At 41.9% G+C, this 26349-nt stretch overlaps 10 protein-coding genes across 10 annotated transcripts; 7 read left to right on the forward strand and 3 right to left on the reverse strand.

The window, feature by feature from the left end:
• Positions 1–39: 39 nt before the first annotated feature.
• I206_102968 (uncharacterized protein) lies at positions 40–1084 on the forward strand (the record flags this gene model as incomplete). Its single annotated transcript, XM_019155069.1, has 8 exons — positions 40–115; positions 186–276; positions 333–346; positions 416–428; positions 489–640; positions 702–735; positions 814–959; positions 1035–1084. 8 exons carry the CDS (start codon positions 40–42, stop codon positions 1082–1084), a joined length of 576 nt encoding a protein of 191 aa, XP_019012472.1.
• A 427-nt stretch (positions 1085–1511) lies between these two features.
• On the forward strand, positions 1512–3446 carry I206_102969 (uncharacterized protein; the record flags this gene model as incomplete). Its single annotated transcript, XM_019155070.1, has 1 exon — positions 1512–3446. The coding sequence occupies one exon, from the start codon at positions 1512–1514 to the stop codon at positions 3444–3446; it is 1935 nt and encodes a 644-aa protein (XP_019012473.1).
• Positions 3447–4493: 1047 nt separating this feature from the next.
• Positions 4494–5875, forward strand: I206_102970 (uncharacterized protein; the record flags this gene model as incomplete). Its single annotated transcript, XM_019155072.1, has 3 exons — positions 4494–4752; positions 4869–5180; positions 5256–5875. The coding sequence occupies 3 exons, from the start codon at positions 4494–4496 to the stop codon at positions 5873–5875; spliced, it is 1191 nt and encodes a 396-aa protein (XP_019012475.1).
• Positions 5876–6191: 316 nt separating this feature from the next.
• I206_102971 (uncharacterized protein) lies at positions 6192–8472 on the reverse strand (the record flags this gene model as incomplete). Its single annotated transcript, XM_019155073.1, has 6 exons — positions 6192–6652; positions 6709–7047; positions 7168–7623; positions 7687–8025; positions 8095–8172; positions 8241–8472. 6 exons carry the CDS (start codon positions 8470–8472, stop codon positions 6192–6194), a joined length of 1905 nt encoding a protein of 634 aa, XP_019012476.1.
• A 1053-nt stretch (positions 8473–9525) lies between these two features.
• On the forward strand, positions 9526–12360 carry I206_102972 (uncharacterized protein; the record flags this gene model as incomplete). The annotated part of the gene is made up of 12 exons (XM_019155074.1): positions 9526–9598; positions 9705–9779; positions 9847–9962; positions 10029–10590; positions 10655–10803; positions 10860–10942; positions 11019–11290; positions 11355–11392; positions 11462–11552; positions 11612–11758; positions 11825–11928; positions 12043–12360. The coding sequence occupies 12 exons, from the start codon at positions 9526–9528 to the stop codon at positions 12358–12360; spliced, it is 2028 nt and encodes a 675-aa protein (XP_019012477.1).
• Positions 12361–13083: 723 nt separating this feature from the next.
• On the forward strand, positions 13084–14487 carry I206_102973 (uncharacterized protein; the record flags this gene model as incomplete). The annotated part of the gene is made up of 2 exons (XM_019155075.1): positions 13084–14329; positions 14438–14487. The coding sequence occupies 2 exons, from the start codon at positions 13084–13086 to the stop codon at positions 14485–14487; spliced, it is 1296 nt and encodes a 431-aa protein (XP_019012478.1).
• Positions 14488–14970: 483 nt separating this feature from the next.
• I206_102974 (uncharacterized protein) lies at positions 14971–16683 on the reverse strand (the record flags this gene model as incomplete). The annotated part of the gene is made up of 3 exons (XM_019155076.1): positions 14971–15541; positions 15640–15965; positions 16060–16683. The coding sequence occupies 3 exons, from the start codon at positions 16681–16683 to the stop codon at positions 14971–14973; spliced, it is 1521 nt and encodes a 506-aa protein (XP_019012479.1).
• An 898-nt stretch (positions 16684–17581) lies between these two features.
• Positions 17582–18786, forward strand: I206_102975 (uncharacterized protein; the record flags this gene model as incomplete). The annotated part of the gene is made up of 4 exons (XM_019155077.1): positions 17582–17678; positions 17747–17900; positions 17967–18069; positions 18142–18786. 4 exons carry the CDS (start codon positions 17582–17584, stop codon positions 18784–18786), a joined length of 999 nt encoding a protein of 332 aa, XP_019012480.1.
• Positions 18787–19395: 609 nt separating this feature from the next.
• Positions 19396–22427, forward strand: I206_102976 (uncharacterized protein; the record flags this gene model as incomplete). The annotated part of the gene is made up of 17 exons (XM_070202658.1): positions 19396–19453; positions 19551–19645; positions 19731–19781; positions 19842–19867; positions 19943–20294; positions 20354–20479; positions 20551–20731; positions 20788–20862; positions 20927–20990; positions 21053–21121; positions 21195–21269; positions 21411–21590; positions 21650–21802; positions 21870–21928; positions 21983–22067; positions 22142–22157; positions 22224–22427. The coding sequence occupies 17 exons, from the start codon at positions 19396–19398 to the stop codon at positions 22425–22427; spliced, it is 1869 nt and encodes a 622-aa protein (XP_070058759.1).
• Positions 22428–22727: 300 nt separating this feature from the next.
• Positions 22728–26018, reverse strand: I206_102977 (uncharacterized protein; the record flags this gene model as incomplete). The annotated part of the gene is made up of 11 exons (XM_019155079.1): positions 22728–22910; positions 22976–23180; positions 23253–23703; positions 23762–24665; positions 24750–25007; positions 25117–25250; positions 25308–25376; positions 25448–25645; positions 25718–25739; positions 25810–25824; positions 25884–26018. 11 exons carry the CDS (start codon positions 26016–26018, stop codon positions 22728–22730), a joined length of 2574 nt encoding a protein of 857 aa, XP_019012482.1.
• Between the last annotated feature and the right edge of the window lie 331 nt (positions 26019–26349).

Here is a 26349-nt window from a genome sequence, read left to right on the forward strand (position 1 = left end):
AACCATATAGACATACAACTTCGCTCAAGGCTAGATAAGATGTCAGTACCCACAAGAGCTGCTCCTCCACCACCTCCACCAGTCAATGGGGAAGACGAGTCGGGTGCTTCACCTAGTAAGAGACTAACTTCTTACCGATGACGTACTGTTGTCAGATCTGCTTGACTGACTAGTTAATCCGATAGATGAGCGGTTATTGGCTGCTGCTAAACATGATAATGAGGAGATGTTTGAAGATGCTTTAAATGAAGTACAAGATGTAAACTATGTTGATGGGTGAGCTATCCTCCATGAGTCCGCCTTGATGTTCAGCTTATATTCTTGAGTCATAGTCTAGGAAATACAGGTAAGCTTCACCTTTCTTCCCAATAGGCTCTTACACCCCTGACGTGACGTGATCTTCAAATCAAAATAGCTCTACACTACGCGTAAGTATTCTTTCTCTCATGGTATTCATCTGGCTGACGTGTCTGAACAATAATCATCAGAATAATTCACGCATCGACATCGATATTAGAACCTCTCTTAGAACACGAAACATGTGATGTAGACATAAGGAATAGATTACAAGGTGATACTCCTTTGCATATAGCAGTCAGGAATAGATGGGAAGAGCATGAAGGCTTAAGGTTATACTTGGGTGAGCTGAAAATCTTCCCTCGCTTCTCATCAGGTTCTAGCTGATCGATTATGGGGCATAGTTGGACATCTGTTAGAAGCTGGAGCAGATACAAAGTGAGATTCGACCTTTTATCTAATACTTGCAGCTGCACAACTATCTGAGTCGCCGAGCTTATTCCTCAACTATAATAGAATTCGCAATCGATATAATCAGAAACCAATAGACCTTTTACCTCCACCAAGTGATGATCCGGAATCAGATGATGAGAAGATAAGGGCTGCAATAAGAAGAACGGAAGCTGAGGAGATGGTAGCTGATAAAGGAGATGTGGTAGAAGGTAAGTCAATTAACCTTATCACCTTTCAAATGTCATTGTAATAGACGGATTGCTCATGTATCGATATCCTCATAGAAGATGATGATATTGTAGATCCTAACGATATAGCTTCAGATTCTGATTAGTCTTTTGCAGATGCTTCCTCTCTTATGTATACACATCATACTTGGTAATCTGTTGGAGCATGATAGTGTTTGATGCTGATCAGTCAAAGGCAGGCTAAAAGAGATTATACATGACATCATCATCATCATCAACCAAGAGCACGGACCTCACCATCAATTTCCATCATCCTAGTCAACCATTTATACACACACACACACCTAGTTACTCGAGCTACGGATCAAAACGGGACTAAAAGATGCATTGCAGCTATAATCTAATAAACAAGTATAAAAGCTGATACTTTTATTCCATCTTCCTTCTCTCGTTTTCTCTTCCCCATATTTCTACTTCTCTTCCCTCGATCTACTCACTATTTACTGTAGCGCAATAGTCTCATCGATCATCTCACAACTAAACATTGTTACCCGGTCTGTCAGCACACTCAAGATGTCACCTCAGCTCAGCGAGGACATCTTCCTCTTGATTGGTCAACAGCTACAATCAGCCAATCATCACTGCAGCCTCTCCAACCTTTCATTGACGTCCAAGGATAATTATAGGCTTCTCACGCCTCTTACCTATCGACACGTCATCATGACTGATCATTCACTTCCTGCTTTGTTATTTCGAATTATCAATATCTCATCAGATGAAAAACGATTCTTATTCGAGAAGATCAAGGATCAAGAGAAAGATGATCTATTATCGACTAACCTCCAACCGATAAAAAGACTCAAAATTCAACTTCAGTACATCCACAAATTGACAATTGATACGAACTTTGAGAAAATGGATTTCGAGAGTCTTTCTGCTCTCGCTAAAGCTCTTGGAATGTACCTAGGCGAGCTGCTCTTCCCCAGTGTGTCAAGACTAATCATCACCTCGAGGCACGGTACGAATCGTAGAATTGGGCTTCTAGCAGATGATCGGGAAGACTATGTCCTGAGAACATTTCTTCCTCTCGCCTGTCGACCAACGTATGTCTGCTGTACTTTCGACAAAGACACTCCCACCTGTGGTTACGATACCCTCGTACCTCAATTCTCGCTCACAGACTCTTCAAGAGAGATTGTCAATATACATCAAGCCAGAAGAATCGTGATGCCATTCGGTCATACCACATCCCGAGTCAGCTTTGGGGAAGTCACATGCACTAAGGGAGATACTTGTCCTGACAAAAATACACCGCACCATCCGAAAAGATGCATCGAAAGGATCAAGACTACAAGAATGAACATTCTGCTCGAAGACATCACTGCCCTGCCCCTTGACTTCAGTGATGCATCTATGTCAGACAATGGTAATACCAATAATCCTTCAGAACCGCCTCTCACTATCATCGAATATAACAGGTGTGCCCATTCCGACCAGCTCAGTTATCAAGAATTGATGGTTCGACTTGACAAACAATTGTCCGAACTATTACCGTCGCAGATGCAATTGGCAGATCAAATGTACCAAATGTTCACTCATTACGCTCTTAGCCAAGGACCGATACCACTGCCACAACCCGTGAATGGCCCATCAGCCCCGCAAGTACCTGTGAATGCAGCCGGTAATGTTGCGCCTGGAGGGGGTACCAGTAGAAACGACGGTTCGCGAAGAAGCAACAATCAAACCACCGCCAATAACATCGACCAATCGACGTCCCCTCCGATGCCAGGCAACAGACCTCCAGGCCAAAGTTCCAGTGAACATGCTTCTTCGACCAGTACTTATGACACTAATTCCCATAACGTCAATGACAACTTAAACATCTCGAACACCTTAGCTACCGGTCAATATGCTATCCCTGGTCTATTCGGCCACGGTCTTCCTGCCCTCATATCAGCTACGAATCCCCTATTCGGTGGGGTTCAAACCGGCAATAGAGGAAGCAATCATCATACCAATGATGCGGGATCGGCTCCCTCTTCCAATGTTAGTCAAGCTTCAAGCATTGGGTCAGCTCAGCATGTTACAAACGCTGTGCTGAATGCGGCCGCCACGAACGACCGCCCTAGTCAAGCTTTTCCGACACCTTCGACAGATCCTATCAGTGCTGTTATCGGTCAAGGCGGTTTCATCGGACTCATCAATGGTATTGACTCCAGTCAACAGTCGAACGGTGTTTTCGCCAACGGATCGACAGATGCCATGAACAGCCATAATGGTACTGATACGACTACTTCGATGCATCACCAAGCGCCTTTTAACGAAGGCAGACATGAACACAATCACTGGTCCGATAAAATCAAATTCGTCTTTGGCCAAGAAGCGGAACTGGAACCACTTTGTGAGGCTTGTGGGGGTGAGTGTAAAAAGATCATGGCTTGTACACTAGCTCTAACGAACGATTGGCTGACTGAAACTTCACTCCGGCAATTGACAGAGCCTATCTAACGATTCTTATAATCAAGCTGAGAGTTTAAGAAGGGCATAAGAATTTCTATTGATTGAGAAATAGGTGCACGAGTTTGACTCAAGCTTCACTTGTATGTACAGGCGTAATATTCAGATAAGGTAAATCAAATTCAACATACAATGTATACACATTACATGCGTCATTGATGCGGAATCGATATATCACGCTCCTATGTATCTGATCAACTCTTACTTGACTATACGCAAGCCATGTTATCATCATGTGTGAATGAGCATCTGAGATGAACAAAGCATACGTGATTCATCTATGCATGAATGTTAGATCACGAAATAGAGGATGACCCAAAACTCGACGATCTATAGTGCAGTTTCGGTCTTGAATTGAGATTACATGATTCTCTGACAAAAGAAAGTGTATCGCCATTATTGCGGAAAGCGAAAGTCAAGTTGCACCTTTCAATATGAACAATGCCGGGCTTGACTTATGACGGTACGCTCTGAAAGGAAGACCCTTGTGTTGGACTGGAGGATTAGATCAAAAACTCACTCTAAGAGGGAAGAGCAAAGGAGGGCCACAAAGACCGGAGCGTATAGGTTCAAGAAGGCACAGCAGCTGAATTCTCGTATGTCCCTCTTGTATATAAATGGTCGTAATCGAATTCCTTGATCCGTTCTTTTCGCATAGTGTACAGCACTCGATCTACAAAGTAGGAAATTTCAGTATATCGATTCATACCAATAAATACTTGATCTCATTCAGATACAATTATAGGGTTATTTTTCAAGTGTTAACAATGTCAAACCATCCTGTCATTCAAGAGATGGGTTTAAACTCGGAACAAGGCGTATCATTAGATGCAACTCAAATGTCAGAAGAAGCATCAAGGATGGTCGGAATTCGACAAAGATTCATCAATAAATACGGTAAGTCCGATGAGGCATTTAAAGCTTTGTTGTTGACTATCGATCGTCTTCGTAGGTGAAGCAGGAGAATCAATGCTCGCCATAACTTAAAGAGAAATCATCCAAAATCCGTTAGCATTCAAATATGATTCGGAATCGAAGATGCTAAACAATACTAGAATATTTGATAGGTTGAGAAAGACAACTAGATCGGAAGCTAGCAGAGACGAAGATACGGATACGCGAGTGGCGCTATCATATCTTTACGATTTTGCGCAACGTCAAATGCGATACGCAGAGAGCATTGGACGAGAGATGAACACCTCGGCAGCTATCAAAGGAAAGACGGTCAAGATTAGAAAAAATCCCAGTAGGCCGGAAAATCCTACGGAAGCTCGTGAGACCTTTGTCAGCACTTTCGGTGAGTTTTTGTGGATTCGGGAATGACACTTAATCCACTCCGCATATGTCTGATACTGTTCGACGATGACTTCTGCCCCAGAGTGACACTAATTACATCTTTATTGCTACAATCAGGACGATCAGGTGCTCAGACTCTTAGACGAGTAGAAGAGTCTATACATAAAGATCCTCACAACACCAAATTTGATCTAACCGATAACCCATTCAGAACTACTTTGGCAAAATATTTCACTCAAGATAGTGAAGCTGCTCAATCAGGCAAAGAACATCTGATCGAGTATGTCAGCTTTATGAGGCAGTTCAAACCGGTCACGGCGAAAGACTACGACCAAGGGGAAGAGTTAGCAGAAGATCGAGACACAATTGATGAACCGACTAAATGGACTAAATTTAGAAAAAGTTTCACTTCTACTCATAATGGCATGGGTGAGCGGCAGAACCATTGGGCAACGTGTCTTTCCACCCCTAACGGGATTCTGCTGAAGCTTGACTGCATGATAGGAAAATTAGGTCGCGATTTTCTTCAAAATTACGAAAGACATATTCGGAGTGATAAAGCAAATTTCACAATCCTCAAAGATACCACAAAAGCGAAGGAATACCTGAGAAAGGGTAAGTGGAAACAATTCAACGCGATTGAAACCAGATTAAACGAAAACACCGATGAACTTGGACAATATCTGGTATACTTGGCCAAAGTTGAAGAGAAGAGAAAGAGCAATAAAATTGAGGACAGTGAAAAGCTTATCTCGGAGGAAGGTATACCAACCCAATATGAAGCTGCCGCTCCGAGCGTAGGAGAAACATCAACCGCAAAAGACGCAGCCGGAAGTACCGCATCAAGTAAAAAGAGACCTAGGGAGACCACACCAGAGGCGAACGAAAACTATATCGCTGTGCGTACATTGTCTAGCGATCAGTTAGAACCTGCCGTCCCATTCACAGAAGCTACAGAGACTGCGATTTCGTCCAGTCCTCAGGCTAATGTCGCTGATTCAGCGGGTGAAGATGAGTCAGGGACGGAGGAGGGTGTTATTGTCCAAGACTCTGAAGAGGAGATTGACACACACTTATCGAATGAGGAGCTGGAGCGTCATCGTAGGCTCTTATTTGGGGTATGATAGTTGATGGAGACGAGCTACAATCTGCCTCTGAGCAAGACTAGAATGCGAATACGAGAGGTGCTAGTTTGGGTGCGAGACGAAGGTCACGAGACCTACGATTCCTAGGGATAAGAGCTGAGAAAGCATATAATTCAGTGTATATCATTTATATGCACGGATTTCAGGATTGGGATCTGTTCTCCACCTCATTCATGACGTCTAAACATCAAATTTGAGCGTGATATGACATCGTCATCGTCAAATGCCGTAAATTTACGAGGTGTGATAGACATATTGCAACAGATGCATTGTGTATATTGTAATTACAGTGGTTTCAATACGAAGTACTTGGAACAGCAGATAAACCGAAAAGCATTAATCGATGACTTCTCATTTCCGCCTCGCCAAAGTCTTCGCCCTCATCGTCAGACTGTTCATGCAGATTTCCGAGTGAACTTTCAGAGTGATCGACCGTGTGATTTTCGGACGCCTTAACCCCATTCAATCGCTTGTACTCCCTCATCTCGTGTTCGAGTACTGGTTGCTTCAGTATCAAGTTTTCTCGTTCTTTACCTGATATGCGCTCATTTGTATACCATACGCCGAATTCAAGCAATCTCTCGGCACGCGAGGTGTCAGTCTTCTCAAGTTCCAGGAAGGCACGCCATCTAGGTTGCGTTAAGATTGATCGTATACCTTCCTTCGTGGTGTATTCCAACCAGCTAGTCTTATCTTTCAAACCAGAGCTATCGATGAAAATGGTCAGTCTTTCAAGTTGCTGTCGACCCTTCTCACCTGTTGTTTCGAAAGTCAGCTCAGATCTCAGCCCGCTTGAGGGTATTCTGTCTTACCAAAGCCTTTCCATCTATCTCTGAAATCCAGCTGGAATTGATTCCACTCAATTAATTCCCTCTTCCACCGTTCATTGTCCGATGAACTTGGCAGAGATTCTGTATAGTTTTGATAAGCTGTATTACGTCTTGACGCTCTTGTTCCTTTTTCTGCAAGCCACTCAGCATATCGTTCAACATTTTCAGCGAAAGCTGCTCTCTTGCGTTTCAAGGTCTTGAAGTAAGGCCAATTTTGAGAAAGAATATCGGCTGTCTGCCCCACCCTGAACTGTGCTGAATCGAAGCTGTCTTTGGCTGTGTATTCTTCCAATTCTTGCAGGAATCCTGTAGCCGCACGACCTATTAAATCATTAGAGAAATAAGCAGCTGTCACAAAAATTAAGAGGGACTCAGAAGAGCAGTCATATCTCTACAAAAGAGCATGTGACAACTGAGGGTGTGTATATACCATAAGCTTACCTCTGTTTTTCGACGAGAAACTCCTAGCGAAATTTTCCATCTCTCTATCTGTGCTATCCGCATGAAATTCGGAACTCTGGGATACAGCTGTTTCTTCCTGTACGTATTCTGGAGTGTCCAGGCCATGCTGTTTAGAGACAGTATCAATATGATTGATCAGATCCATTACGGATATGGAGCGAACAGGGGAAAGCATATTCTCTGTATCCTCGCCTTCTACAAGATTGGCGATTGTTTGTGGATCTTGTACGTTCCGCTGATCCGCCGCCAGAGATGTAATGTATTGACCTATATTCTCAGTAGTAGCTTGATCGACTATCTCTGTTAGGTCGGAAATCTGGGGCCCTGGAGATCTAAGATAGTCGCAGAAAGTCGATGGATTGTCAAAGTGCTCCGAGAACGGGTTCAAGCTGACATCCGCAGCCAGTCTTTCCAATAGCATCTGACCATCATGATCTGCTCAAAAGAAAATATTACTTTGGACTCTGCCGATGTTATAGCTGATGAACATCGTCTCACCTAAATTACCAGCAGCCATCGCGGGGATGGAGGACCCCTGATGATCCGATACAGTCGAATTACGCTGTGTTGAAGGACCTTTACCTTTACCTTTATTCTTCCATGGATTTAATATTCTGTTTTGACTTCCTTGGCGCAGATCCCTTTCTCTTCTCGCAAACTCAACGAGGTAGCTTACTGCCTCAGACGTAGCCTTTGAGTCCACCTGACTCAATCTTGGATAGGTCACGAAGACTTCGGAGTCGTCGATCAAATGTTGATTGGATTTAAACGCATCTCGATATGGATTGCGTATCACTTTGTTATCTAAACGCTTCATCGTACGCTCTCCTAAATCACCTATGAATGCGCCGTCAACGTCAGAGGTCAGGCTTGGGTGGTCAGTCTTGAGCAAAGATTTCAGCTCACCGAACCTCGCGACAAATCTCTCGCGTTGACGCAGTAATTCCAGCGTTTCCTTATCGTAGTCGAACATGTTACCGACTCCTAGGGCGTAGTAAACAAAACAGTATAAGCTCAAGTAAGAGGAATAGTCAGATAGACCTAAATGTTACTTGGGGTATGTTCTTCAATTCGACATCTTTCAGCGAATGCAGAGAGATAAAGAAAAGTTTCATTGATCCATTCTTTCTGCGAAGACTCGGGATTAGAGTCATGTAGTCTATCGTTCCACCATTTCGCTATTGGAACAGGCTGAGAACCTCTTTGTCTACAAAGGTAGTTTCGAATACCATCGACAGATTCAAATTCTGAGTTGGATGGGTTTCTCAAAATAAGCTTTTCCATTCTGTTAATCCTTGAGTGTCCAGCCGAGCCTGCAGGGAAAAAAAAAAAATACCCATTAATATGCGTTCTTCAAAAGGTCAGAAAGTTAACAAGGATCAAATCAGATGAAATTTACCTAAAGCTGTCGGATGAATCAGCTTGCGTCTCCATTGCCTTAGGTGATCGACCCCTGAGGCTTGACTTGCCATTATTGGCGAAAATTAATGTTTACAATCTGGATGCCCAATTGCAATTGGAGAGACCAGTGAGTCGTTCTGCGAGAATATTTATCCTAAGAATTCATATATATATATATATAACTTTATGGTTCTCCACCTACATTGGTATATGAGATACCAAGATAGGTCCTCCCTTGTGCAAAAGGTCACTGAATCGTCATGGAGCCTTCTTGAGGACAGTTGGAAGTGAGAAAGGAGGAGCGTTGCAGAGTCTTCGTGACTCGATCGATGTGGAGTGCACTGTAGATGAGAAGTTCGAGTTTTGTACGTGTCGTAAAGTCTTGCACGATCTAGCCACCGCGCCATTCAGGAAACTTGTGCAAGACTTCGCGATACATACAACATCAAAGTATCGTCTAAATGATGTGATCACCATAGCAGAATTTGCCATAAACCTGGGCTAGCGCCGTAAATTTACTCTTGTTTGGTCTCGACAGCTTCCACGCAGGTGTACTCAGGAAGACTCCTCACAGGAGGATAGGATAGGCTGTCATCAAGGCGATAGTCATGAAAAAAGCATTGGAGATCCTTAACCACGAAGCCACAAATAAAGTTTGCCACGTGTTGCAATCAACATTCGTTGATCAGTTGCGCGTGTAACGTTATCAATCGTCCAAGAGTAAAGTATACCATCTTTCAGTCCGCAGCTTCATACATATCTTCTCCTTTCTTCTCATTCTTATACTGCATACGGATGCGGGTTCTTCCTCGTCGGTCCAGCTAATCCTCAAGAAACGACTATCATTCAGAGCGGCCTGCGTGGATCTCGTCTGACCGCCGTTATCGACATATACCACGTAGTCTTTTGCCAAGCCGGTCAAGTAAGACTGGCAATATGGCTTTCAAACAATCCTTATGCCTTGCGTTACTGACTCTGCTTCAGTCATCCCAAACCAATGCGTTCAGAGGTGAGTCAGGTTCTTGTATCCATGTATATTTCCACAGATCCCATCATAGCCCTCAAACCTTCGATACTTATTTGTCCGAGCTGATGTGAGACTGCTGATTCCGCAGTACCCATCAGCGATACGGACTCATTGAGGGAGGTTTGTTCGGGCATGTATGGCGGAAAAGATGCGCATATAGAAGGTGAGGAAATCAACAAACAACATTATCGACAATGATGGGAAGTTATTTGCTAAAATACGATATATAGTGACTTTCAACCCTAGTTCGTCAGGTCAAGTAGCTCTGATAGTGTACGAGTGGAAAGATGTCCCTTATTTGGGAGTAGAGACACCCGATAACGCAGCTACAGGAGAAGACCAACCTGTAGGTATCTCTTTGCTCAGACATGTTGTTTTCACCTGTAGATGCTAATTGCAGATCCATGTTCAGAAAACATATATATGTACGACATCAGCAATTCGTTCAGGATTGTGTCAATCGTCCCAATTAGGTGGCTTCATAACATCTTTCCCAGAGGGGATATCTCAAAGCGATACATCAATATACACAACTCCGCTCAAATTCTCATCATCCTCTTTCCCTTCGCCATCAGCCACTCAACCTGAAGATGATATAGACGAAAGCGATGAATTCCCTTCTTCCACCACATCCACTGCTCCTCATGAAGCTATAGAGACTGGTACACTTGGAAGTGGAGATGAGACTCCAGAAGAAGCAGAAGCAGAAGCTGTAGCTGAGGAGGAAGCCGAAGAGCTTGCTGAAGCAGTTGCGGACGGTTGGAAGCTCAAAAGACAAGTGGAAACTGGGAGTGATGTATTGGGGGGTATAGCTGGATCATTGGCTGCTGGAGCTCAGGATGGAACGGACAATGATTCAGACGAGACGACAACTCCGATCTCAGGCGGAGATGCAGGCTCTTCAACGAGTGGTGTTCAGATATATACTGGACCTATCACTTATCAGGTGCCTAAAACTGGATACTATTGTGTCGGTGAGTTCAAGCATCTCATCGAAAATCTACATGATAAAGCTGGGCTGACCGTATCCTTGGTCAGGTATCGTGCCAGTCACATTGGTGAACTCCCGATCCGATTCATCTCTCGAATCTCGTCAATCTCCTACTCATGCTGAATACTCTGGCTTGGTGCTCTTCAGAAACACCTTCGAAGGGGAATTGCCTGCTGTTGAGTATCCCAAGATCAATGTAAGCTCGTCTACAGACTTTCCGTTCGAGAATTCCAGCTGATATGCTGGGTTTAGTTCTACATGGCTCTGAGTCTTGTATACTTCGTTTTGGGCTGTGGATGGGCTTACCTCTGTGTACAACATTTGCGAGAACTACTGTGAGCGGACATGTTCCCCATCTTTTGAGGAGTACGAGGTAGACTGACATTCATTCGGATCCTCCGCTATGCACAGTCCTATGCAATACTACATCTCAGGAACAATCGTCTTCCTTGTGATAGAGATGCTTGCCCAATTTGCTTATTACCGATATATCAACAAACATGGCGGCGGGACCACGTCAATCGTCTTCTTATTTGTCATCGCCATTCTGAACGCAGCTAGAAACTCCTTGAGCTTCTTCTTACTTCTGATTGTTAGCATGGGATTGTCGGTCGTCACACAGAGTCTTGGGGTCGTCATGACCAGAGTCAGGATTCTGACGGCTTTGCATTTCATCTTTGGCGGTAAGTCAGCTTCTAATATTCTCAATTCCCGCGATAAGCTCAAAGCTGATGTCACGTCTTTCAGTCATGTACTCAGTCGGTACAGTTGAGGTTGAGCTTGACGTAAGTGACTTGTATATTGACTCATACATTAATCAGGCAGATAATAGCTGACTTGGCGCCCAAATGCAGAGCGCATCCCTTATTACCGTCCTCCTTTTGATTTTCCCTCTTGCCTTGACTCTTACGGCATTTTTGATGTGGATCATCGTGTCTTTGAACGGTAAGTCTTCAGGCTGTTATTCATGATCAAGATGGGAGCTAAATCTGGCCTCCGATTAGGTACAATCATGCACCTTCAAGCTAGAAAACAACGATACAAACTACAGATGTTCCAGAGATTATGGAGGATCCTTATTGTCTCCGTCATAGCCGTAGCAGCCTTCTTTGTCGTGTCCTCCATGAGCTTGTCAAATAGGCTCGACGAAGGTATGTGATCATCTGTGTATCGCATGGCTGTGGGCGGACAGGAACTGACGATGAAACCGACAATAGATTACGCTCCGAATAACTGGAAATACAGATGGATACTGTTAGACGGATCTCTAGCTACAATCTATTTATGTGCATTTGCTGCCATTGCTTGGTTATGGAGACCTGTGAGTGATGTTTAGAATTATATCCTGCCTCTTGTCTCCCATCGATCGATGCAGCTCTTACACGACACGCTGGTCAACATTGCACTTGTAGATTGCTAACGTTACTTTTTATAGACTCGAGACAATATACAATTCTCAATGTCCCAAGAATTGGCGCAAGACGAAGCAGATGCCGATGCCGAAGATTATGAAATCGATTCGTTGGAAGCTGGCCGTGGACTGGGCGGTCACAGACCATTGAACCAAGATGATAGGGATGATGATGATGAACATCGTGGATTGGTAGAAGGTGGTAGAGATGGAAATGTGGTCTTCGCGATGGGAGAAGATAGTGATGAAGAGGAAGAAGGCGATGTTCATAAAACTAAGAAAGGCGGGTATAGGGATAGTGAGGAACAAGAAGATGAGGATGGGAAGGGGAAGAATCACTGAAACATATAAAAATAGAATTTCTTGCTGTGATCTACTAGCTTGCGATAGTATATACATCCCGCTGGCCCATATATGGAATCTCTCGGCATATGTATATACATCGCATCTCATTGATTCGGGTTCTGACTTTCGTTCGCCAATCTGCTCGCGATCAACATTTTAATTGAATTGAGTGAAGATTCAAGCGATTTTGATAGCATGATATATCACTTTTGGTGTTTCACCGTAAGAGATACGGAGCTAGAATAAAAAACACTTTGATTCCGGCGTCGGACCCGAAGAGATGAGGTTTCGAGCGTACTCAATTTCACCTTAACACTTTCTGCTCTACATCTTGTCTCCCTATTCCGCATTGTTCCGAAGCTTATGACCCTGGAGAATATAACAGTGGCTTCAAACAAATTTCGTGATCAGTAAATACTTTTGATAATCTCGCTTGTGTTTGATCTAATCTGATAAAAAGTGGAAGAATTTAAGGAATTTATCGTACTATCATTCGGCCGGTTTACGTTATTCCCCTTTCACCCTCCTTAAATCGGCCGATCTACAACTCTTAACGCGTTCGTCTTTTTCTCTTTTTTTTTTTGGATTTCAGATCTATAGTAGTGTGATCTAAGTATATAAGGGATGAAAGGATGTGAGACCTACATGGGGGTCTCCTCCTCTTCCTCTCCCGGACGTACACTACGAGTCTTGTCTAAGAATCAACAGCAAAACATCGCCATGCCTGTCGCTATACCTAGCTCTTTCGAGGTCAATTCTCTCGCTGTCAAAAACCTCACCCTTTCACCAAGGCTGTCAGACGAGACATTGCCCATCGACATCATCCGCAGGATCTCTTCTCATTTGGCTGATGACGGCCTATTAGAAACTGTATCAAATATACAACGATGTTCAAAGGAAGTATACCTAGCTGTTACACCTATACTGTATAGGTGTTTAGAGATAAAGAATAAGAAATCGGATCTTCTTTTCACGGTAGACTCTGGCTCTATTGCTCAGCAGCAAGATGGAAGTCACAAAAAGAAGTCGTGCGAAAGGGAAAGTAATTCTTCTCGTCGACTAGCTGCTCTAAAACACGTTAGGAAATTGATAATTCACCATATTCCTTCCGATGCAATCTCTGAATCATTCTTCAAGACTGTTCGTTCATTTCAAGGTGAATCACAACAACCTATTGTTCTCCCTAAATTAAGATCTGTCGAAATATTACCAAATGCTGTTGAACAATTACGTACATGGGTATCATCTTCAAATAGTTCAACATTTGATCAAAATCCAATTTTCTTAGATACTATAAGTCAAACTTCAAAAATAAATACGTTATGTATAACATTTAAATCAGTTTTATCTGAACATTGGGAAGAATATAGAGATTTAACTTTAATAGGTCAATATCAATTATTATCTAGAATAAATTCATTATGTTCATCAAATAATAATAATTCAAATTCATTATGGTCAAATTCATTAAAAACATTAAATGTACATAATATTTCACATCAATTATTGCCTACTTTACCATTTATTGAAAATAATTATTTTTTTCAATCACATATAATTGGATCAAATCTAAATCCTATTATAATACCTACCAAAAATGGGAAAGAAACTTGTTATTTAGGTGGAATAGATTGGAATTATAGATCATGGCAAATTGGAAAATCAATCAAATATTTATTTCCTTCTTCATTAGATTTAAATAAATCAAAAATTAAAGAAATAATAAATTTAACAAAATGGAATTTTATAAATTCAAAAGGTCAAATTAAAACTAAATTAATAAGAGATGAAGATGATGATGAAAATGGAATACCTTATAAAGAAGTTATCAATACAATTAAAAATCAAATTAGAATTGGAATTCCACAAGAATTACCTATCTGGCAAGGTTGGAATGATGAACAAATAGAAAATTTATTTGAAAAAATCAAATATTTTGAAAATGGTGAATGTGAAAATTGCGATAGTGAGTTTCAATTTCAATTTGCCTCAATTCACAATAAAATATTCCGGATCGAAATCTTCCTTATTTTTGATATATCGTGGACACTACTGATTTTGACTATAAATCTAGAATCAACTGATTCTATCCCCACCATATCATCCATACATGACATCTCTTGACATTGCGAATCATGTGGTGTTCACCACCCACCTCCCTCCACACCTTCAGGAATTTCCACAATACCACATAAACGTCCAGCGATGTCAAGAAATCGATCGGTGTTCTGCAGGAAATGGCATGGGCATCTACCCAGACAATACGAGGTACGGAAGATAGCTACAGTGGAAGTGAATTTGGAGAATGAATTTGTAAAGAAACCAATCAGTAAATGATAAGATTGCTTTATCTGGATCACAATTGTCCAAATCAATTGTACCGTGCCAGATAACTGCCAGATGAGGGAGTGTATAAGTGGAAAGCCCGGTGACCAATTTAATCGGTCCAGAAGAATCTAGAATAACACGATGCATATGTCGTACAAGGTCGTAAATATCACGTTTCAATTCGCATACAATCCTCATCCTGATCATGAGTTATTATCATACAACGTATAGTGTCTGTCATCGTGGTCGCATAATAAAGCGTTTTCTTCACCAAACATCTCATGCTGGATTTCCATCAACATCTAGAGCACCATCTACTCTATCTAATATTTCTAGAACTTCTTCAACATGTGTCATTCCCGGTTCTTGTATTATTGAATCCATTTCTATATCTCGTTCCATCTTGATTCCTCCATTACCCATCTCAGGAGGTGGGGAAGGTTCATCTTTGATCTTTACTAAACCAGCTTCAAGATCTGATTGTGGAACATAAGATTCATTTCCTTCATATTTGATTTCAATCTTTGATACCAGGTCATTTTCTTCTTCTTCTTCTTCTTTTTTGAAAGTATATAAAACCTCTTTTCTTCCTTCAGCTTTAACATTATTTATTCTACTTGGACAAATTTTCTTTTGACCTAATAAACATAAATCACATCTTGGTCCAACTGGAAGACAAATCACTTGACCAAATCCTACCATCATTGGATTAATTGGTTTATGTAATTCAGGTGGTAACCAAGATTGTAAATTTAATCTTGTTCCTTCTGGTGTCGTTGTTGGTGGTTTATGCCATTTAAGTCTATTTGTAATTCTATGTACATGTACATCTACTCCTATTCCTGCATTTCTAATAGCAAAAATCGTAAATCAGCATACTGATACTTCTTAAATTGGGCTGTCTGCATTTAAGCTTGATCCCTAATTAAGAGGTATTACGCAACTCACATATTCCATGCACATTGTAAAGCTAGAAAAGCCATTTTCGGTCCGACACCTTTTAATTCACATAAACCTTCTAAAGTTTTTGGTACATCCCCATCTTCTTTTTCTAATAAATGAATAGCAGCATCTTTTATATAATCTGTTTTTCTTCTCCAGAATCCTACTTTATTTATACAATTTTGAATTTCTTCAGAAGTTGCATTTGATAAACTCTGAGCCGTTAGTCCTCCAGGTAAAGTTTCATGTAATGTTGTTACTGCTGCTGAAGTAACGGGATCTTTGGTTTGAGAAGAAAGCATCAAAGAAATCAACATGTGAAATCGGAGAGTCTACAAGGATTTCAAAATCAGCGTAATCCTTACATCCCTTTTTCTCACCTTTACAGAAGAGGCAACAAGGAGTAGACTGTCGAAATGCACTGACCTTTGGATCATCATTAACTACTGTTCTAGGTCTATCACATCCCATATTATCCACAGGAGCTATGATCCCTTTTCTCATATGTTCAATCAATCTATATTGTTCTTCCCATCTTGGCGGGGCAGGATGTGGTTTATCTAACGATAATTTGGGGAAAGGCTTTTTAGAAGTTGATTTAGGTGTCTTATTCCCATTTCCATCGGGATTATCTTCAATTTCGACTTTCAGAAGTTTGACAATGATTGGAGTAGTATTGGGTGATGTCTTCACTCTCTTACGGGGTGGTGTAGATGGTTTATATTCGTATTTAGTCATATCCAACTTTGATCTTTTCCCATTTATCGGCGAGACCGGCTCGGCTTTGACTTGCAAAGCCGACGAAGAAGAAGAAGATGGCTTCGAATTAGTCGAAACAATCGATCGTGTCGTGCGTCTCAAGGATGTGAAGTAAGGTGATGTTGTGTTTGAAGCTTCTTCAATGACTGCAAGCGGTTCATGCGGTGCATCGTCGTCTATACTTTGGGCGATTTCGGATTTCATGGTTACAGGTGGAGGTGCGATTTCATCGGTCGTGGTTGAGCTGACTCTTGTTCTAAGAGATGACCTAGAAGACCGGACAGGAGGCATCACAATAGATCCGGTTGTGTTGGTGGAGATGGTCTTGTTGATTTTGTAGCTCCCTTCGTTTTCGCAGGGTTACACCTATTTGGGGTACTGGCTTTGACGGTAATAATATCGTTCTTGACCGCGATCGTGATGATCGCTTAAACCCGAAAAGGTGAAATCGATCATCCTTTAATTGGTGTATGAGAATACAATGATGACGCAATCATTTGTCTCGTTTTTCCCACGGTTGTTTCCAGGCACTGATCAGGATAGTTTAGTTATCTTGACACGTGGAGTGACGTACCAATATATCTGAATTGACCATCCCGAATAACCCCCAGGTTGTTGAATTCTGGAATTCTAACAAAATATTTGCGGCCATAAATCCCCGTACCCATGTTAGAATAGCGGCCTTCCAGCTACACATGTCTACCTCTGGAAGTTATTGCCAATTTCTTATCCCTGAATTCGGCCAGATCTTACACGGCAGCTTATTGCCAAGGACAAGTGTTATCACTGTAGATGCTTGAGATCTCAAGGACAGCGGTCACAACATACGATGGTTAGGGGTAAATTCCAATCGATCGACGGGGATAAGGTTATTCAAAATATAGATATTTACAGCTTCATGACGAATTTCATAGATTCCAAGAATTTAGCGGTTGATTCACGGGGTCGAAGAGAAAATGACCGTTTTGGCTCCAAAGAGATTTCCATTGTTATCGTTGATAGCACGCGCGATGTCATGAGTAAAGATAGCTTTTCAAGGTATATAAGCATGCAATCTGAGAACTTGTCAAAGTCTTTTTATCCAATCACTCAGAGCAATTCCTTCTACACAACAACAGTCCAAACGCAGAGCCACCTTCACAAGAAAATCACTCTAATACCGCACAACAATCAAATTTGATAATTCACAATGTCTGATGATAACCACACCGATGGATCCAATTACGGATACACACCATCTTCTGCATGGTGCATCGCTTTCATAGTCCTCTTCTCAGTCTCCGCAGGTAAGCTTCACTCTTATCATTCTTGTGTTCTCCTAACATTCTGACTAATCACACCTTCCTTTGAACAGCTGTGCACTCAGTACAAGCTTGGCGATACAAATACTGGGTTATTTACCCTACTCTGGTACTTGGAGCTCTTGTCGAAGTGCTCGGTTGGTCAGGCAGATATTGGTCTTCTCAAAACGTTACACTCCTAACCCCTTTCTTGATGCAAATATCAACGTAAGTCTGCTCTGGTCTTTCAATGCTTCAGTACAGTCCGAATGCTGATGTACTCATTGGCTACAGCTTGATCATGGCTCCTGTATTTTTCTCTGCGTACGACTACGTTGTACTTGGTATGGCTATCAATAAGCTCGGTCCTCAATATTCCCTCTTACAACCTAAATACGTGAGTCATCTGTTTTCTCCTCGGTTTCCCTCCGCAGAACAAGGAAAAATGCTGATTCGCCAATCCTTATAGTATTTCGCTACATTTATCACTGCCGATATCATTTCTCTCATCCTTCAAGCCGTAGGAGGCGGTCAAGCTTCTTCATCGGCAGCAGAAGGTGCTCCAACTCAATCAGCAACAAATATAATGGTAGCCGGTATCATATTTCAATTAGTCTCTATGGGTGTTTTCCTTACTCTTGGATTAGATTTCATTTTACGTGCAACTTCTGAAAAAGCATATGGCTTTAGAGAAAGACAAATTTCCAAAAATATAGCTAAGAGACAAGAAAAAGAATCAAAAATTGCAGCCGAGAAACCTACACTTACTCATGTTAGTTCAGATGATACTAGAGTAGCAACAGAAGGTCAAATCAAACCTAACGAAGATGTTGAAGCTCAACATATCAAAGAAGAAGAGTTTGAACAACATAACCATATTAGAAATTGGTGGATTCTATTAGCCGGTGTTTTGATAAGTAGTACCATGATCTTAATTCGAGGTATTTATCGATCTATCGAATTAGTTCAGGGATGGGATGGTTATCTTATCACCACTGAAATGTACCAAAACATTCTTGACGGCTTGATGATGTTAATCGCCGTCGGTATTTACAACTTTATTCACCCTGGATATTTGTTACCTCGAAAAAAATTTTGGAGAGGATATCATTAAACGATTAATTTGATTATAAAGGTGATAAAAGAAAATTGTGAGCTTAGTAAGAAGGATTCTACTAGGTCGGATACCATGGAGACTTGATAAAATTAGAGATAGACAGACTCAGAATTGATTTGATAGTAAAATGTATTTTTAGTTCACCTTCGACCGTTTTTACTTTGTGATCAATCGCGCATATACATGTTTATAGACTTTGATGATCAATGTAGCCATATGTATATCATGTCATGTCTTCCAGTAGGCGGTCCATCCAATGTTATATTGTTATTGGCGTTCAAAATGACTCTGCAAGATTGATATTAGATCTCATAAGTATTCCCTATCATCAACATCTTCCATGCTAGTAGCTGAGTTTTGAATTTTTTTGGTTACGTCATCAATTATACGCGGTGATCCTTTTACGTTGTTGTTGTGTTACAGTATTTGTTGACGAATTGTTAGGAAGCAAATCGGAGAGCGAAATGAAGCAAAAACAGAACATCACACCTGCTCGTATCATTGTCCTGTCACCTCCATAGTACCATAGACTCTTCGATATAGCATTGCAGCAAACAAGTATCCGTGAGGGGTAGATCTTCGACCTGAATCTGGTCGGTAATCATCATGGCGACCCGAGTTCAACCTCAAGCTTCCACTTCTACTCCTCCTAAAAAACTGAATAGTACGTCATGCCTCGCTTCAATTGTATTTCTGCAGACCTAAAACCACTTCACCAGACCTGAATCAATTTCGGATCGCTGATTGATGTTCTGGTATAGGCTGCGATGCATGTAGGTCTAGGAAGATCCGATGTGATCGTATACCTATCGCGGAAGGAATTTCAGCAGAGCCACATATACCGCCGCCTTGTAAGGTGAGTCACTTTTCCTTCTCCCACCAACTCATAGATTCATCATGGATAGTAAAGCAGGAGCTGAATGAGGATATGACTGGGATAGCAATGCGAAGGTCTGGGTATCGAGTGCACTACAACGTGGAGACCCAAGAGGGTGAGCGAAATATACAGTCTAACTTCGTATAAAGTGCTAAGTCTGGCTGTGGGATGATAGCGAGGTCCACCAAGCGAGTACTTGAAGTAAGTAATACGAGGATAAACGGTTATCAATTTGATCATAATGTGCGATGAAAACTGATCTAGACCACAATACAGGAAACGCTTAGCAGCCAATAATGCAATAGTAAATGGACCGACGTATGACAATCCTCAAGCGTCAAGCGCATCAAGCATTTCCATTGAATCACTCACCTCTCCTTCGTCTAATGTATATCCTCATACGCAATCAAATCCTTATCCCTACCACCATCAGAATGGATATCAACCTGAAAATACATTAAGACCGGAAACCCATCTGCGTTCCCCTAAAACTTTTACATCTCTTTCACCTATATCACCTCAATCGTACGGTCAAACCCATTACAATCCAAGTGTACAATTCACATCGCTAGACAATGTGCTGGGAAGGGATGTAGCCATGTATATTTTCTCCTTATTCTTCGATTACGTGGGTCACGCCATTCACTTCTACTCCCACTTATCAGTCTGAGCTTTGTGTGATTATAGGTACACCCTCTAACACCATGTTTACATCGCCCGACATTCTTGATGGAGGTAGAAACCAGAAGGGACGAAAAAGATCCTGTATTCTTGTCTTTAGTGCTAAGTGTATTGGCTTCTGCAATTGTGCAGGTAAGTCATGAGGATTTTAGACCTTTTCATGAAAAGTCAAATAGATTACTAAGACAATCAAGCGAACGCAGATCCCTAAAGCTCTTCTACCTCCTATAAATAACGTTCCAGCGCGCGAAATCGCGGATCGCTGTTATCAAGTATCGCGGCTTGTATCGCTCAACGCATATGATCCGCCCACAATAGAATTGGTGATTACTAGATTCTTAGACGCTGTATATCATCTGGTCTCTGGTAGATTGGGGGCTCAAGGTGTGTCGCTAATTTCCTTCTTACACATCACATCCTGATGATCTTTTCTATCGTAGCTGCATGTCTTGGTGAAGCGTTACAAGTCGGTGTGTCATTGGGTTTGCATAGGGAATCAAGCTATGTTGGCTTAGGTGAGCTTCGAAATCTGATAGAATAGACTCATTTAAGCACGATAGCTGAACTGAGCATTTGCAGATCCTATAACGACTGAGGTCAGACGTCGGATGTTTGGACTGATATTTCACTCGGACAAATCTGCGTGAGTGACACCTAAAGTGTGTTTGTTTAAGCTGGCTTACTTGGAGGTCGTCCGCCCTGTAGAGCCTGTCTGCGAGATCGACCGATGTTCTTGGCCACGGAAGAGTGCGATACTCAGATGCCCAAAGAAGTGTGAGTGACATTCACCCTCAAGTCATGCCCCCCGTTGCGGCATGTAAGACTAATTGACCACTGTGCATACCAGGGATGACGAGTGGATTACCCGTACCGAGTATTTGGAATTTCCCCCAGGCCGGACATCAACGATTGCTGGATTCAAGTGAGTTGATCTTCAGCTGCTGTCATTGGCAGTCAGCCGGTATGCTGACGGTTCTCGTCCGCTGCAGCATGACTACAAAGATCTTCAAGTGAGCTCGATTCCTCTCCGTTAGGTCTCACATCGCTAATCTAGATAATGCAGGATCGTAGGCGATGCTCTAGTCTTGCGCCGTACTGTTCGTCGGGAAGTCCCGTTGACGCCCGAGAGTATCTTAGCCTACCTTAGACGTCTTGAGTTGATTGCAGACGACCTCAAGGCCGTCTTGAAGGATATCCCACCTGCTCTAAGACTGGAAGAAACTCCTGCACCTCTGGAGATACCGTGAGTCGTCGCCGACTTGTCCATCTCTTTTTGAGGCATTGACATTGGGATCAAATTAGAGAGACAAATCAGGAGTGGGGTCAAGACATCTTAGCTCAATTGGATGTTTACTTCACGAATGCCCATGAAACCCGATCTATTGCAAAAGAATCGTTCTTAGTCCTGAAAGGAAACATATATGTTACGCATGCCTTGGCACGATATGTTTTACTGTAAGTTCACAGTCTCATGGCCCTGCATCATGCTTTCGGCTGATTTCCGACGTGTCCCGCCAAATAGTAAGTGTAGAGATGAAATTGTCGAGCAAGCCAATCCGGACGGAGGAGTTGAGCTGAGTGGTGAGTAATGGTATTATCAGCTGATATAGCTGCTAATGAATCGTAATTATAAAGTCACTGCTCGAATGGTTAAGCTGTTCACTGGTAGACAGGATAGATATGAGCATATAGTATTGGATCTACTGAAAGCATTACACAGGTAGGTAATCAATAATTGTACTTTGTTTGGAAAAATGCCTACAAGAGAAGCTGACCTCTCCCGAAATCTTGAAGTATTCCGATCCAAAATGTGAGTGTCTCATGAGGTTCATTGTCACCAGTTTCTGTCGCTCACTTACACTCTGTGTGCCCTCAGCTCGCGGTGAACGGCCCCTCCTTAGTGAACAAGGTTAGATATGTTGCTGTCGCTTTGCTAGATGCCCTAGATGCCCAGAATCCCGTTAGTCCAGAGGGTGCATATCTATTGGATTTCTTGGGTATATTATCGGAAATAGAACAAGTCAGTTTGCCTCATTCTGAACTTCTATCAATAGCTGTGGAATATTCGGGACAGCAGTAGCTTATAACATGCGCGCAGACCCTATAATTCGGTGTTCACCCTATCTTGCGACCCACCTGTGCTCCTCCAAATTCACCAAAAATGCTCCCTCACAGTGCTTCAAATGAGTTGTTAACGTTATCAAATAGTCTGATCATCCGGCATCCCACCAAAACCGATTCAAGGTATCGCGATGAGGGATTCAGCGAGAAAGCAAGGAGGTATAAAAATACATTCTATAATTATCTATAATATTGTGATATAACTTTGGAGATGCGAAAAATACGCCAGCGTCCATTTGCCATCAAGAGAATACCGCGTTTATAACCAAGAGACATTGTATACTTGAGGTTCTTGTATACCTATCCACTTGAAGGAGTTTTCGATGTGAACTGGCTTGGATAGTTGGATCTTGGTGGAAGAACTACCGATTCGGACTTCATAATCGCCTTTTCTACCTATCCAAGATTTTTCTTGTACGCTGTAGAATGAGAATGCTTTGTGCTACATCCAGGAAAACGACATCAGCTAAAATCGTATTTGACGAAATAATACCTCAAGAGACTCACATCAAGGCTGACTGTTACTTGTTTCGATTCTCCAGGTTGTAGATACACTTTCTTCAATCCCGCTAATTCGTGATCTGGTCTTTCGACAGCTGGTGCTAAATCATGGATGTACAATTGTGCAACTTCCGATCCCGCTACTTGACCAATATTCGTAATTGTGAAGGTAGCTTTTGCCCCAAACTTCTCAGACTTTATTGATAATCCACTACAAATAGTTGAACCAAAATTAGCCAATTGACTACTCAATTGATCCGAGAGTTACATATGGTTTACTCACCTAAATTCGAAGGAAGTATAACTCAAGCCGTGTCCAAATGGGAAAGCAGATTTTGGATTATTTGATCTATCGAAATATCTATATCCAGTATTTATACCTTCTGAATAAACAGTATTGATAGGATGACCAAAATCTTTATGGCTTGGATAATCTTCTAGTTTTTCGGCCCATGATATAGGTAATTTACCACTTGGATTTGTTCTACCAAATAAGACATCTGATATACCTCTTCCACATTCATTACCACCGAAGAAAGCTTGAACAACTGTAGAAGCTCTTTCAATCCATGGGAATTCTACTGGCATACCAGATTGATTTATAATTATACAGTCTGGTCTAACAGCCAATAAAGCCTCAACTAAATCATCAGTACCAGGTGGTAATTTCATATCTTCCCTATCATAAGCTTCAGATTCATATTCTGAGTTAGTACCAATACAGACAATAGCGACTGATTATTGGTGTCAAGTCAGCTTCAAACCGGAGTGAAATTTAAGAGGGATACTGACTATCTGATTCTTTGGCTAACTTAACAGCTTTTTGGATTTCTTCTTCAGCATCTCTTTTCTTTCTTCCTCCTATCCTTATTCCACCTCTTCTACCAGTATAAGGGGACATAGCATTAAGTTGTTTGAAATTAGAAAATCTCACTTCAATAGCATATGATTTTCCAGCTTCAACTTCATATTCACCTGTACGTTCTTCTGCACCTGTATTGAAGAACAGTAAACCTTCTTTTTGATTTGTCGAATTATCAATAATTTTTTGACCATTGATGTATAAATCTGCCTGTCCAGCTACACCTAAGCCTAATTCCCAAATACCACTTTCATCTGGTACAAAGATTGTTCTCAAAGAGACGTATCCTCTAACTGGAATTTCTTTCGGTATACCATCGATAAAATACGAAAAAGCAGAATTATTGAATTTTGAAAATAGAGGTTTCAGTTCTTTTTCAGAGTGAGATTCCCAAGGGTTTTGATCGTAAAAATCACATTGTACACCTGGACCATCTGATGGTGTTTTTTGAGGATGATGAATAAAAGGAGTCAACAAAGGTGTCCATCTTGAAGCATCTGAACCTATTGTATATTCAACTTTGGCGCCGATAGATTCAGCGTGTTCTGTTATAGCTTGAAGAGGAGTAACTAGATATGTAGGAGCAAGGTTTGCACTTCCTCCTCCTGCATAAGCTGCAGTTTTCGCATTTGGTCCAATCACTGCGATAGTTTTCTTTTTGCTTGATCCATCCTCAATCGAAATAGGTAACACCCCTTCATCGTTCTTGAGTAAAACGACAGCTGAATCAGCGGCTTCACGTAAAAGAGCTCGTATCTCAGGAGTATTGATCGTATCTTCTTCTTTCTCAAAATCAATACCTGATTGCTGAGCTTCTCTAACATAATGTAATACCTATTGTGATATAACAGTGAATTAGCCTAGAAAAGTCGAAATGGTACTGCTTCCCACTGGAGATGAAGATCTTGTTGAACTCACTCTGAGTACGCATTCGTCGATATCGGCAGGGACCAATTTACCACCTATGATATCCCTTTCCAGACTTGACCCTCTCATTAACGCTGGACCTGGCATTTCTAGATCTAAAGAAGCCTTGACTGCTTCAGATGAAGAATATGTACCACTCCAATCCGACATAATCATTCCTTTGAATTCGAAATCTTTTCGAAGGATTTTTCTAAGAAGGTAAGGATGTTCTGCTACATGTAATCCATTCACTCTGTTGTAACTTGACATCTATGACGACATAGGTCAAATCAGTTGTTCTTCGCAAGATTCTCGTCTTCCTTTTGAATATATGACAAGATCCGAATGTCGTCATATTGAGATCCGGGGTCAAACTCACAAATACAGATGGCCTTGCTTTTGCCTGTATTCTGAAAGGCTCCAAGTATATCTCATGCATTGTCCTTTCGTCAATAACCGAATTGTTGCTTCTTCGAAGATATTCTTGCTCATTAGCCAAGAAATGCTTTGGAGCTGTATACAACCAATTCAATATCACATGATCAATCAGCCAACTGAAGGCGTACTTACAGGTCATGACTTTTCTTGATTGCACACCTTCAATCCATGCTAAAGCGACATGACCGCAGAGATAAGGATCTGATACGGGGGAGAGATACAGTCTCAGATAACAGTCCCTGAACGAGAAGCAGAATTCGAAGGTTACTGACCTTCACTGAAACTCTCAAAGCCTCTCCCACCGCAAGGATGCCTTTGACAATTGGTAGTAGGCCCAAGTAGACAATGTACACCTCTTGCTCTGCATTCGTCTCCTAGAGCTTCTCCGATACGTTTGGCAAGGTCTACATCCATAGATGCTCCCAGACCAGTAGCAGATGGAAAGCATGATGCAGGTGCACCGTTCGTCCCTGGATAAGTGCTTGTCAGCCTTCGCAGCGCTTTCCTCATGCACTCATTCTTTCAGAGTTCCATGTACTCACAAGCTGTACCTCGAACACCATTCTAAGAAAGCTGGGTCATTAGTCCGTTCGTTGCTAGGAGTACCCGGCTTCGCAGTAATGATCTCACTTACGGGACCATCACTACACTACATAGATCGTCAACTCCTTCCTTGCCATCCCTTTGATGTGACAGAACTATACTCACTCTCACTCTCGGCACACCAAGCCTAGGTACAGGTACCGTATGCCACATATCATCTCCACTTAATAAAGCGATCTTCTCCTCGCTCGACAACTCCTTCAAGACGGCTTCAGGATTTATCACAGCTGCTTTTGTCATTCTGTCTATGTGTCGACCTCTCGGGTTTGATCACAACGATGTAAATTGAGCAATATTGTTAGAATGGGATACGAATTATACTTCGTTCACAAGTCGAAAAAGCTATGGATGATTCTGTTGGACCTGTCTGACGGGCAGCTGGGTGTCGACAAGAACCGGATACATCATCTGGAAATGAGGTCTTCCTTTCAGAAAAATCCTCGGCAATACCTGTTCACAATACCATCCTAGCTTGAGAACAGGGGAACACAAACAAATCCGAAGTCGGAAGTCATCTGTCACGGAGCAACCTCGGTGAATGTATCGCATGAGTAGCTGCGATTACTTGGCA

This window comes from Kwoniella pini, chromosome 3, assembly GCF_000512605.2.
Source record: "Kwoniella pini CBS 10737 chromosome 3, complete sequence".
In the NCBI taxonomy this organism is placed as follows: Eukaryota; Fungi; Basidiomycota; class Tremellomycetes; order Tremellales; family Cryptococcaceae; genus Kwoniella; species Kwoniella pini.